Below are 11,415 nucleotides of genomic sequence, written 5' to 3'. Positions count from 1 at the left end.
GACGTGCTAGTTTTTTTATTGCTACCTTGTGATGAAAACGCACAGTTCCCCATGAGTGTCCAGCCTGGGGCCACAGTAGCAGTCGTGGTAGAATCTTTTAATTTTGTTGTATGACACAGCATTGGTTTCATTAGTACTCTGAAGGGACCATTAGGAGAAATCAAAGCAGATTTGGGTCACTTAAGAAACATTTTTACCACAATTACAGCAGGGTCCCTGGCCATTCAGTTCCGGGTAGGTTTTCCCACACAGAGAAGTCGCAGTTCTGGTTTCTCGGCTCCAGTCCGCGGGGATCTCGGCCTTCAGAGCTCACGCAGGTCCGGTCTGCAGGTGGGTGCGAGGCCCGGGGCTGGGGGGTCGCTGGCTTTGGGCGCCCTTGCAGGGCAGGAAGGCCCAAGACAAAGGCCGAGGGAGCAGACCCAGCAGCAGGCCTCACTGGCCCGTCACCAGACCCTTCCCCTCCCCTGCCCCCATATTTAACACCCCAAAGCTCCACTGGGACCTTTAAGGGTCTTTTGTGATGAGGCCACAGGGGAAGAAGGACCAGACATCTGGGCCCAGGTCACCCTCTGGGAAGCAGAGCAGATGCAGGTGCCAGTCTGGGACAGAAGGAGCTCTGAAAGCTGTCATCTGCAAGGTGGTGACCCACAGACCCTCACACCACCCCCGGTCATCGGGCACGGCCTCCCGGACAGAGCCTCTGCTGGGTGCCTCGCCCCCCGGTGCCCTCAGCTCAGTCTGCTGGTTCCTTCAGCCAGTTCGGGGGTGCACTGAGCTCTGCAGGCCTTGTGTTGGGTCCCGGCCGGCAGGGCACCCACAGGGAGCGTGGGCCCCATCGGTCCCGAGCTCCAAGCGGCCCCCGACCTCGGCTCCCATCGGCAGGATGTCCTGACCATGGACTTTCCCGAGTGGCCGCCTCCGAGGGGCAGGCCAGGAGCGCCTGGGTCCCCACCTGGCCATGCTGAAGGGTGGCTGGGGCCAGACCGGGCCTCCCAGGGCCACCCTCCAGAGGGCCTGGCGTGGGGCCTGCGGACGGTCCAGCCAGCGTCTGACCTGGAAAGTGAGGACCGATGCGGCTAATGGCTGTTCTGCTCCCTGCTGTCCTTGACGTTGACACCACGTCTGGCGGTGGATTAAGCGACTGGGGCCGGGACCACCGGGCTTGGGAGGGTGGGAGGCGGCCCTCCGCTGGGGCAGCCCTGCTCCCGTGCAGCTCGGGCCCCCACCCAGGAGCGGCTGGGCCCCCCAGCGCCTCGGGGACAGCTCTGGCCTCATATGCCAGGCCAGCCCTACCCTCACCACAGCCCCTGTCACTGGGGTTCCTGCCTGAGGCTGCCAAGGTTGCCCTGGCCCCTCCCCATACTGGCTGTGGGCACAGGGATGAGGGAGGAGAGATGCCAGGGGGCGTTGAGAGCGAAGTCGCCAAGCCTGTCGCCACAGAAGGAAGCTTGGCCCGAGGCGGCCAGGGACCTGCCAAACTGCCCGGCCCGCCTTGGAGGAGCAGCACCAGGTGGGGGAGGGCAGCTCCTGCCAGCCCAGGCTCCTTCCCCCAGAAGAGCCCTGCCGGGCCCCCAACTCCAAGCAGGGCCCAAGAACACCCTGAAGTTCTGCCAGACCGTCCTCTGCCACTGACATGACCCCGGCAGTGACCAGTATGATGGGTGGGACGCGGAGGGAGGCAGCGACTCCCGGCCCCCCTCCCAGACCCGTCTCCGGCCCCGCAGTGCCAGGCCGCGCGCCCCTCCACGGTCAGGAGCCCCCACCCAGGCGGAGGGAGGAAAAGGTCCGAGCCGCTCTTCCTGCCAAGGTCCCTTTAGAATTAATTTGAGGTAATCGGATTAGTATTTCTAGGGGTTTTGGGGTTTCTGTCGGACACATGCTGAATTACACGCATCAATCATCTCGGCTTAGCCACACTCCGTGGCCGTGGGCTCTGCTTGCTCTGTGCCTCAGTTTACCCCGAATGAGGAGGCTACATCGCAGGCTGGAGGAGGACCCTTCCGGGGCCTGGGCCTCCGCAGTTACTGGGGAAACTTACCAAACTGCCCTTTTCCTGGAATCTCCCCCTGCCTCAGGAGGGAGTTGGGAGTGAAGAGAATTTAGTCACAGAGGCCTGTCCACTGGGGCCCTAGTCAATTAAAAAGCAGGTCCTGGGACCTCTGCGGAGGTTTGGGCCTCATGCGGCCCAGAGCCATGGCCTGGACCAGGCCACTCAGTGTCTTGTCCCCTAGAGGCCAGGACGTGCTCCGCGGAGGCAGCTGAGTGTTCAGGGAAAAGGGAGCCACCGCCGGGGCCCACGTCCACGCGGGGTGTCACCACCCACCGGGGGCTCTCGGCGCGGCGGCAGCAGGGCCGGGGGGAGCGGGCCCGGCCGCCGACCCCCAGGCCGGGCGCTAGGAGCCCTCTCGGAAGCTGTGGATCTGCGTGGAGTACCTCTGCAGGTGGCCCTCGGGCGGGGGCTCAGCGGCCCCCAGCGCGCCCCCGGCCACCTGCTGCTGCTGGTAGAGCTGGTAGAGCTTGGGGCCCGGCCCGTCCAGGCCTGGCAGGCGACCGCTGGACATAGTCAGGATGGTGGAGGTCAGCGACTTGATGTAGTTCTTGGCCAGCGTGAGCGTCTCGATCTTGGAGAGCTTCTTGTCGGCCCGCACGTGCGGGATGACCTCCCGCAGCGCCTGGAAGGCGTTGTTCAGCTTGTGCATGCGCTGCCGCTCCCGCTCGTTGCTCTCCAGCCGCCGCTGGACGCTGCTGTCCCGCCGGCCCCCGGGCCCCGAGGTCCCCGGCCGCCGGCGCCCGCCCTCCGCCCGCGCCCCCTGCGCCCGCGCCGTCCTGCTCCGCAGACCCTTGGCCAGCGCCAGCCCCGACCCCTGCTGGGGCCTGTCCGGGGTCCGTTCCCCCGCGGTGGCCTCTGTGTCCTGCGGGGGCAGCCGGCGCCTGGGGGGCCGGTTCTTGGTCTTCATGGCTCCAGGCTAGTTGTCCCCGCAGGTGGTGGCTCTCAGGGAGGCCCTTGGAACTGAAATCCAGAACACAGGCCACCCCGTGGTCACACGGCAGGCTGGTGGATGCTTAGGACGCCCAGCGGACACTCAGGGCAGCCGTGCCCGTCGGCCCCCTCACTGCCCAGGGGCAGCTGACCACTTGGGGCACAGTGACCCCAGGCCCTTTTCCCCTCACACATGGAAGCCCTGAGCCGAACCCCCACCCCATTCCCGTTTGACCTCACGGTGATGCCCTCAGACTTTTCTCTGGTGCCCCCTCTCAGCTCGACATGGGCTGATCCCCGGAACTTTCCCTGGCCCCCCGCTCCTCCCTGCCCCCTGAGCTTAGGTGGCCTCCAACACTTTTCTCGGACCACCCAGAGACGTGGCGGGACGCTGGCTCGGCGCAGGGTCTGCCTGAGGTCGCCGCGCCTCCCCTCTGCCCTGATGGACAGGCGCCCGCTCCAGCCACCTCCCTGACCCGCGGCCCGCTGGGTGTCACCCATGCAGGGAAGGCACTGGGGCCAGAACCGCTGCGGACGTGGGGCAGCTGTCCGCGGTCAGAGGTCGACAGTGGCCCGAGCCTGCCACAGCCCCCGGGCCCACCACGTGGGCGGCCCCCCCACGTTTCCACCCCCTCACCCCGACCCCACCAGGACCCGCCGCTCGGTGCTCTCCCCTCGGCCCCACCGGGATCCCCCACCCCCACTTACCTGGAGGTCCGCAGCTGCACGCGCCGGGGCTGCCCACGGGGGACAAGGACACGTCGCTTTAGCCGCCCCGGGCGGGGCCGCGGCCGCATGTAAATGAGCCCGCGGGGCGGGGCCGGGGCGGGGCCGGTGTGAGCGTGTCCCTGCCCGGCGGCGGGGGGCGGGGGCGCACCTGCGGGCAGGGGGGCGGGGCGGCCGCGCGGAGCCCGGCTCTGAAGCCCATTCGGCGGAGTGGGAGACTGAGGCGTCCGCGAGCCCGCGGGCGCGGAGGGAAGCCCTGGGACGGCGCCTGGCCGCTGCGCCTGGCCTTGAGGTGAAGGCTCGGAACGCGAGCCGAAGCCCGAAGAAGAGTTGGCGGAAAAGCCATTTTGCAGTAACACTGGCTTCTCAAAGGGGCAGCAGCCCCCGGGGGCTTCGCGAGCCCCCCCACCCCCCAGCTCCCCGCAGGGCGCAGGTCCGGGGCCGAGTGGGCGGAGCCCTGCCCCGCGGAGCGCCTGCTCGGCCGCGGCGTGCGGGTCACGGGGACAGACGCGGTCCTCGGTCTCACGAGGTCTCCGGCGGGGCGAGCGGTGCTCGGCTTGCGCTCAAACCCGGCTTCCAGCCACCTGCTTTACTTAATCGCCGGCCTGCCTGCCTCAGTTTCCTTACCCTTCACAGCAGCATGAAAAGGTGCTAAAAGCAGCCTCTTGGCTGAGGGGTTCTTCCAGGCCGGCGGGGCGCACCTGCGGTGCCGCGAGGTCCCGCGTGGGCCTGGCCTCCCGCCCCTGGGACCAGCAGGACCAGGGCCGCGCTGACCTCGCACTTCTCCGAGGGGCTCACAGGGGTGCTCCTAGCCTCCATCTAGCCCCGGAGGGGCTCGGGGGAGTTGGTGTGACCGAAGTCGGGGCCAGGCCTGCTTGGTAGTTACTGCGCTCTGGACGCTCTGGGCGGCTGGGACAGGGGAGCGAGGGCCACTGAGGGAGGCTGGTGCTGAGCTGAGCTCAGTAGAGGCTGCATCTCAGAAGCTAAAATGCTTCCGAAACTCAACAAAGGCTTCCAATTACAGGTACACCTTGAGGCGGCGCAGGCATGACATTTGCAAGTTCAGTTTTTCAGTGATTATAGAGACTTTCCTGTTCTCAGGAGCGTGGGGGATGTAGGTCATGGAAAAGGGCACGCTTTCTCTGGGGACCGGGGCACTGAGTGACCCAGGGCCGCTGGCTGCTAGTGCCCGCCGCAGGGCAGTGCCAGGCCACCAGCCCCGGGCCTCACATGGCAGCGGGAAAACCAGGAAAGAAACGCAGCAACAGAGTTTATAAATATATAACTATATTTATTTTGAATATTAAATAGTTTTTAAATTACAAGCAATTTATTGAATCACACTATGCATCAATATACAGTAAAAATCTTACAATTTAAAAATGTACACAATTTAAACTGAACGTTCGTTAGCTGTGATATTGCCGTGAACCTCTCACAACTGTGTTAAACCACAACAGGGAAGCTGCGGGGGTGGGACTGCCCCACGGGCCTCGCTGCAGACCGGACTCCACAGGGGACGCGCCCCGGCCCGCTGGGGAGGTCCGCCCGCGCCTGCGTGAGCCTGAGCAACCTAGTCCAAGCCATGTGGGTAACGGGTTGTTGGGAGTTCAATACTGTCTGCACATCTGTCAGAACTGACACGTGTACTACAGAGTTTCTTTGTTAATAGCCAGAACTGGAGCCAGCCCCGCTGCTGTCAGGAATATTGTTTACGAGATTGAAATCTGAAGTAACCGAGTTACCCATTCTTATTTTAAGGCTACTTCTCACAAGGCTATCCTTCTGAAGCCCCGATCTCCGAAGCCCAACACTTGGAGCCTAGCACTGGGCTCACGTCCGGAATCGTCAGGCGATGGGCTGAGTCGGGTAAAACCAGGCGCTGCCTCCCTCGCGCCCCGGGCCCTCAGGACAGACATGCAGTAAGTCACTAACCCTACAAGTACCCTATGGAAAATATGAATACAAGGGAGTGGTTTTGAAAGGCGTTTTACGGCAGCAAGACATACAAAGACTTTTCTAAGATAAAACCCATTTCTATAGAAACAATCACCTGTACGTTTAAAAATAGAACGAATGCTCTGTTTTCAATTCAGCTTCGCGGAGCTTCTTCACCCTTAAGATGAATGGCTTCTTACCCAGACGCACAGTCCAAGTTCCAGAAGGATTTGGGGAGCACTTTTATTTCTTTTTCTGGCTTATGACAGGATCGTTTGATAACACAAATTAACATCTAGCTAGGAAGGAAATGAAGGTTCTTTTTATTATAGGATTTAAAATACGTAAACTCCACCAGAGTAGCACTAATTAAAACCTGACAGATTCCAAAGAAGGCCAGGAAAATACCACTGTGAACCAGGTATTATCAACCTCACCCATATTATCTGGAGAATTCCACTGATTTATTTCATTGCATAACTTATTAGAACAAGTTCGGTCTGAAAACCCACTATTGGTAACCAACGTAGTAAAAAAAAAAAAAAAACCCAAAAAACAAAAAGAAAACCTGACTTGAACAACAAAGCACATGCTGACACTTCAAAGATGGGCCAAAAATTCTAATCTACATAATTGGTTTCCCCTGTATTGCTTGAGATTTCAAAAGAACATGTTGACTCACGTGTTTATTATAAATATAAAATCTTCCCCACCATGCAACACCACAGTAAGATTTACTACTCCAACCCACCCCCCCAACTCAATGTATAAAATGCTTTCTTTTGGCAATTAATCATGACAGCAAGATAGACCTAAAATAAATTAAAATGGGAATTAGGTTGTTAAAATCTCCTTAATCATAGTGAAAAAGGTACAGCCCCTGAATATCAATAAACTTATCCCGGGCTGATTATACAAGAAGACTATATATTCTATGGATCTGCTTGACTTTTAGTCATTAAATCTGAACTTGTTATAGTTTGAAAAAACTTGTATTAATTATCACCTCTCATATATCTCTTAACAAAGACTGATAGTTAGATGTAAAAATTCAGGAAACTCAGGAAGTCTTCATAGCAAGAAATTCAGAGTTATGACAGTTTTGGCAAAATCACCTTCTAATGCCCTGTAACTTTTCCTTGTTCAGCTCCCTGCTCACACCAAGTGGAGGGTAAAGGGGGCTCTGTCTCCATTCTGAGTTCTTGCTCTGGAAAGTTATTGCTAGTATAAAACGTTAGTGGAGCTAACTAGAATTGATAATAAAGGTCATAATTTACTTTGTAAACTCTAGCCAGCATACACAACTGCATCTTGCGCTAGGACCAGGGTCGTCGGGATTTCTATCACACAGCCCCAGTGGACCTGTGTTATGCTGGAGTCGGGGAAGCAAATCAGCACCGGAAAACATTTGGGGTGAAGGGCCAGTGTGTGGCGACCACAGACCCGACGCCCGACCCCAGGATACACGGCTTCACGGCGGACATGCCAAGCCTCCTTCAGCACATGCTGCTCTAGGCCCTGGAAACTTCCTGATGTCAAAGCAGAACTCACAGAGTGCAGAATGAGCTCAGCTTTTTATCACCAACACCCAACTCCTGGCAACATTAGGAGGTGGCGCTGGACACACTCGGTCCTTTTCAAGGCAAGGGGAAAACGTGGTGCTTCAGCAGAAGGGCAGGGTCAGTGCAGATGCGTCCCAGGGCCGCAGCCGGGTGGGAGGCCCCAAGCAGGAGGACGTGCTGGCTGCGTGGGGTCGCCGTGGGCCCGCCGTGGGCTCGCGTCCCTGCTCCCGGCTGCGGGATGTAGTGTAGCTCCTCGGTTACAGAGCCCGGCCGCCGCGGGCCGTGACGCGGACTGGCTCTTCCAGGAAAATTCCAGGAAAAACTCTGGATGTTATTTGAAAGCCCAACACCCAGTGTGTACAACAGAACGAACTCAGACTGTGCTCGGCAACCGGAGCCCTGCGCGGGCAGCTTCCTCCTCAGAGCTTGGCACCGGCTGAAGGAAGGAGCTGCAAGGACACCGAAGGCCCAGCGGCCTGTGCTCCACACACTAAGCAGAGGAGCCGGCGTGAGGGGAGGGGGCTCCGGGGCCAGAGCAGAGCGCGGCTCCCAGGGAGAGGGGCAGGACAGACACCTGGACGTTCTGACCCGAAGCGGAGTTCTGGGGGGAACCACCTGTCAAGTTTTACCGAAGGGTCTAAAAAAATGGGGGAGCGGGGTGAGAGAATCACACAGAGGGGCTGCGAGACCCTTCAGCTCCTCAGAGAAGCGTCACTTGCTACAAGGAACCTGCGTTATAGAAAGAGACAAACGTATGTTTCATTCGGTCAACAGAACAAAGCAGTCTTTTTGGACTCATCAAAAATATTTCCTATAAGAACAAAAAACACTAACATTCGGAATCATGTATCATTTACGAAAAAGTACCATATGTACAATTCCAACAATTCTAGACAGCAGAACACTCAAAATATTTAAACTTTACAAGTACCATGCAAAGCAAACAAACTATAAAACAGAGAAAGAAATCAAACTAGTGGATAGCACCAGCTTGACCTGCCTTATTTTCCTTGAATAATTTACGATTCTGTACAGTATCAGGTACTCTTAGAACACTTATCCACAGTGCAATTACAGAGAGCAATTAGTGATTTCTTTAAAAATAATAAATACGGCTCACTGGTGCCCATTCCCATCGTGCTCCTCTGGGCCCTCACGCACAGAAGGGATGCCCAGTGTGGAGGTGGAGAACACCCCACATGGAGAACAACCCCGAGCCTACAGTTCCCCACACACCAGAGCAGGGTCGATGCTCCCCAAGGATGACCAGGGCGCGAGCACCTCGGGCGGGTGAGAGCGGCCCAGGGCCTCCCCCGCCGGGCTGCCCGCCGTGGGCACGGAGCCAGCGCAGCTCCGTCCCGGCCGCCTGAGTCTCTCTCCTGGGCCGGGCCCGCTGCAGCCGATGTGGAGGGATGTCACTGCTGGGCTCAGTGCAGGAATGCCGCCCTGGGGGAGCAGCCCGGGACCCGGGAGCGCATCCGTGTCCACCTAATCCTTTTCTCCGTCTTCGCTGCTTCCTATTTCAGGGAGAACAAGCAAAGCTGGGTTTGTGAAGTGATCGGCACAGATAAAAATAGTGTGGACAGCATGTGACCTGCACTACAGAAAGAGGAACCGAAGCTGGGAGTGGGGCTGCCCGCCACCTGCTCGAGCCGTGGAGCTTCCTGTCCCAGCAGCACCTGCCAGACCCTGGCGCGCTCTCGCACACACATCTGCTCGGCTCACACGCCGCTCGGTGTCCGTGCTCAGGGCACGGGAGAGAGTCAGCCCCGATCTCTGACAGATCGCTAGGTAATGGGCATTATCTAATCGGCACAATTAAACAGAGCACGAACACAAATGAAAGCTCTTTATGTTTCATAGTTAGTATTTGAACTGCAAACTTCAAATCAAAAAAATGTACCTATTAGCATTTATCTTCCAATCGGGTTATGGGGAAAAAAGGATCCATATGTTCAGATAATACCACTTCAAATGCGCCCTGCCCGTGACTTCCCACCCAGGCCTCTGCTATCACACAAGACCAAGACTTAATGGCAAAATCAATATTCCCCGGGAAGAGCCAGAGCACATTTGGGCTCAATCCCAAAATCTCGGGCCAAGTGTTTTTAAGAACGGCTTCTCTCTGGGGGAAAGCAGCAGAGATGGGCGGGGGGTGGAGGGGGTTGTGGCAAAAGGGGAGAAAATAGAACAGAAGGTGGCAAACGCGCTGCAGCCAGGCGCCACGGGGCTGCCTCGCCCAACAGGGGCTGCGAGGGGGCAGCTCGAGTAGCACGCAGTGTGTGGAGTGACAGAGGCCTACACGTGGGGGACGTGGCTCCGAGAGCATGCGTTCAGGACTGTGAGGGCCTCATAAAGGATTCTCTTACAATCTACTCTGCAAACACTAGGAAGGCACCAAATTAATAAGCACGCAAGTCCAGCAGGGACGGTCTCCCAGGCTGGCCCCCACCTCCTCTCACCTCCTTGTTCAATGTCCGAGTCAGTAAGGTGTGTGAGAGAAAAGCTGGCGATGTTGGCAGGAGAGATGGAGAATCTGGAATACGGCGGCGTGTGAGGCCAGCTCTGTTCCACACTCCGGGGCGGTGGAGGCGGCGAGAAGTACTTGGATGTCTGAAGAGAAGGCTTAGAACTAAGAAGGTTACTTGTTGTCTTCGACATAAAAGGGTCGGGGGAGAAGTCATCATCCCATTCAAAGCCTCCACCTAAAAAGAAAAAATAAAAACAGTTCTCCTTTTACAATAGAACAGAGAATTGCGGGGGGCGGGGGGGGGGCGGGCAAGCACACAGGTCTGCTCCACAGATCAACCAGAACCGACTTGGGCCTGACAGATTGCAGAGCTGCTCCCGGGTGTCTTAAGAGTGTCATTTAAAACAATCCATGATGTTATCCTCCAAAAAGTTCACCTTATTCACAAAGCACTATTTTTTAGTTTCTTTTTAAACCCATCAGTGAAGTGAGGTACCTTCTTCATCAGTTGAGCTTTCCGAATTTATGCACCTGCTCAGGTAGGGAGAGCCTGAAGAAGGTGCCGGGCTATTCAACTCGGGGCCACGTGCATCTCCTCCACAGTGCCCCAGCTCTTTGGTTGGGGTCTCCTGAAAAGCCAGAGAGAAATGCCCGTCAGTGAAGGCCTGCTCTCCCTCCCCCGCTCCAGTGTACACATAGCAGGCCGGCACCATGTCTGACCGAAAGGGTGGGCTCCGGGCCTGGGGAAGCTGCAAGAGGCACACACAGCCCCGTCTCTCCCACCGAAGCAGCTCTGACACCCGGGCAGAATGCATGCAGCAGCTGCTGGAGGCCTCCAAAAAGTAAACAGTAGCAGGCCAGTTGGGAAAGAATGCCAGAACTCAAAGTACACCAAAGCAGCCGTGGATCTGCTGTCCTCCCACTGCCCCTGCCTCAATGGCTCCGGGCCTGGACCCAGCACAGCTCGAGATCCAAAGTGCCCACTGGGGTGGACAGAGAGAGCTCCAGAAGCTCTTTGGTTCTGGTTCTGAAGCAGGCAGGGGCTCTTCTGACCCTCGGAGGCTGGGGGGGGGGGGCGGAATTCCACATTTTTCCCCTCCATTCTCTTGCTCCCCAGCCCCGAGCAATCCTGGGGTGACAGGCACCTATATCCTGAGGGAGGTGACCTCCCTCTCCGCCTGGAGGAACTGGGATCCTAGAGAGTGAGAAGCCCAATGCTTGTCTTCCTCTGTCCAGTGGCATGAAGTGAGCAGCACAGGGTGCTGACGAAAGCCCCAGCTCTTTAGTGGGGGGCGGGTGGGGTGGGGCAAGACAACCAGAAGTACCAGGGACACCATGGAGAGGGAGAAGCCCAGGAAAGCTACCCCATCACGTTTATGAGCTCCTGCCTCACCTCCGAGCTGCGCGTGGTAGAGCTGACTCTCAACAGCACACCAAAGCTCTAAGAGCTGAACTGCAGGGTGGACCATGGCCAAGATCCATCCTGGCCAGTCGGGGGGCACATGCAGAGGACAGATTCAAACAGTACAGCAAAAGCTTTGAAAGGGGAACCCCAATCCACAGAAGGACGGTTAGAACTTGGGACCTGAATCCCAATGGGTCAATGCCTGCTAGAACAAAAATGTCAGCAGTCTCCTTAGAATCTAAACAAGACACAGAGTCTTGTAACACACTAAGGATACAGTCTAAAATCAGTCCGGATACAAAGAATCAGGAAACTCTCAATGCACAGGGAAGAA

The 11,415-nt window shown here is 57.6% G+C and overlaps 2 protein-coding genes across 3 annotated transcripts in view; both read right to left on the bottom strand.

Moving 5' to 3' along the window:
- On the bottom strand, positions 1 to 3,771 carry BHLHA15 (basic helix-loop-helix family member a15). The gene is made up of 2 exons (XM_036123569.1): positions 3,689 to 3,771; positions 1 to 3,010 (listed from the first exon to the last, which is right to left on the bottom strand). Exon 2 carries the CDS (start codon positions 2,955 to 2,957, stop codon positions 2,394 to 2,396), a length of 564 nt encoding a protein of 187 aa, XP_035979462.1. The 5' UTR covers positions 2,958 to 3,010; positions 3,689 to 3,771; the 3' UTR covers positions 1 to 2,393.
- A 1,205-nt stretch (positions 3,772 to 4,976) lies between these two features.
- Positions 4,977 to 11,415, bottom strand: part of LMTK2 (lemur tyrosine kinase 2) — an 81,621-nt gene continuing 75,182 nt past the window's right edge. For both annotated transcript variants that reach the window (XM_036123571.2, XM_036123572.2), the window contains exons 12-14: positions 10,173 to 10,305; positions 9,669 to 9,911; positions 4,977 to 8,723 (exon numbers count right to left, since the gene is read on the bottom strand). In XM_036123571.2, the coding sequence (XP_035979464.1) occupies positions 8,695 to 8,723; positions 9,669 to 9,911; positions 10,173 to 10,305 (405 nt within the window). In that variant the 3' untranslated portion in view covers positions 4,977 to 8,694. The remainder of the gene's footprint in view (positions 8,724 to 9,668; positions 9,912 to 10,172; positions 10,306 to 11,415) is intronic.

The sequence above is a fragment of the Halichoerus grypus genome, chromosome 6 (assembly GCF_964656455.1).
Source record: "Halichoerus grypus chromosome 6, mHalGry1.hap1.1, whole genome shotgun sequence".
Taxonomy (NCBI): domain Eukaryota; kingdom Metazoa; phylum Chordata; class Mammalia; order Carnivora; family Phocidae; genus Halichoerus; species Halichoerus grypus.
The sequence above is the reverse complement of the archived record's forward strand: the minus strand, read 5'-3'. Positions and strand labels throughout refer to the sequence as shown.

Coding starts and splice junctions, on each gene's coding strand:
- BHLHA15 (XM_036123569.1), bottom strand. CDS start 2,957: ATGAAGACCAAGAACCGGCCCCCCAGGCGCCGGCTGCCCCCGCAGGAC.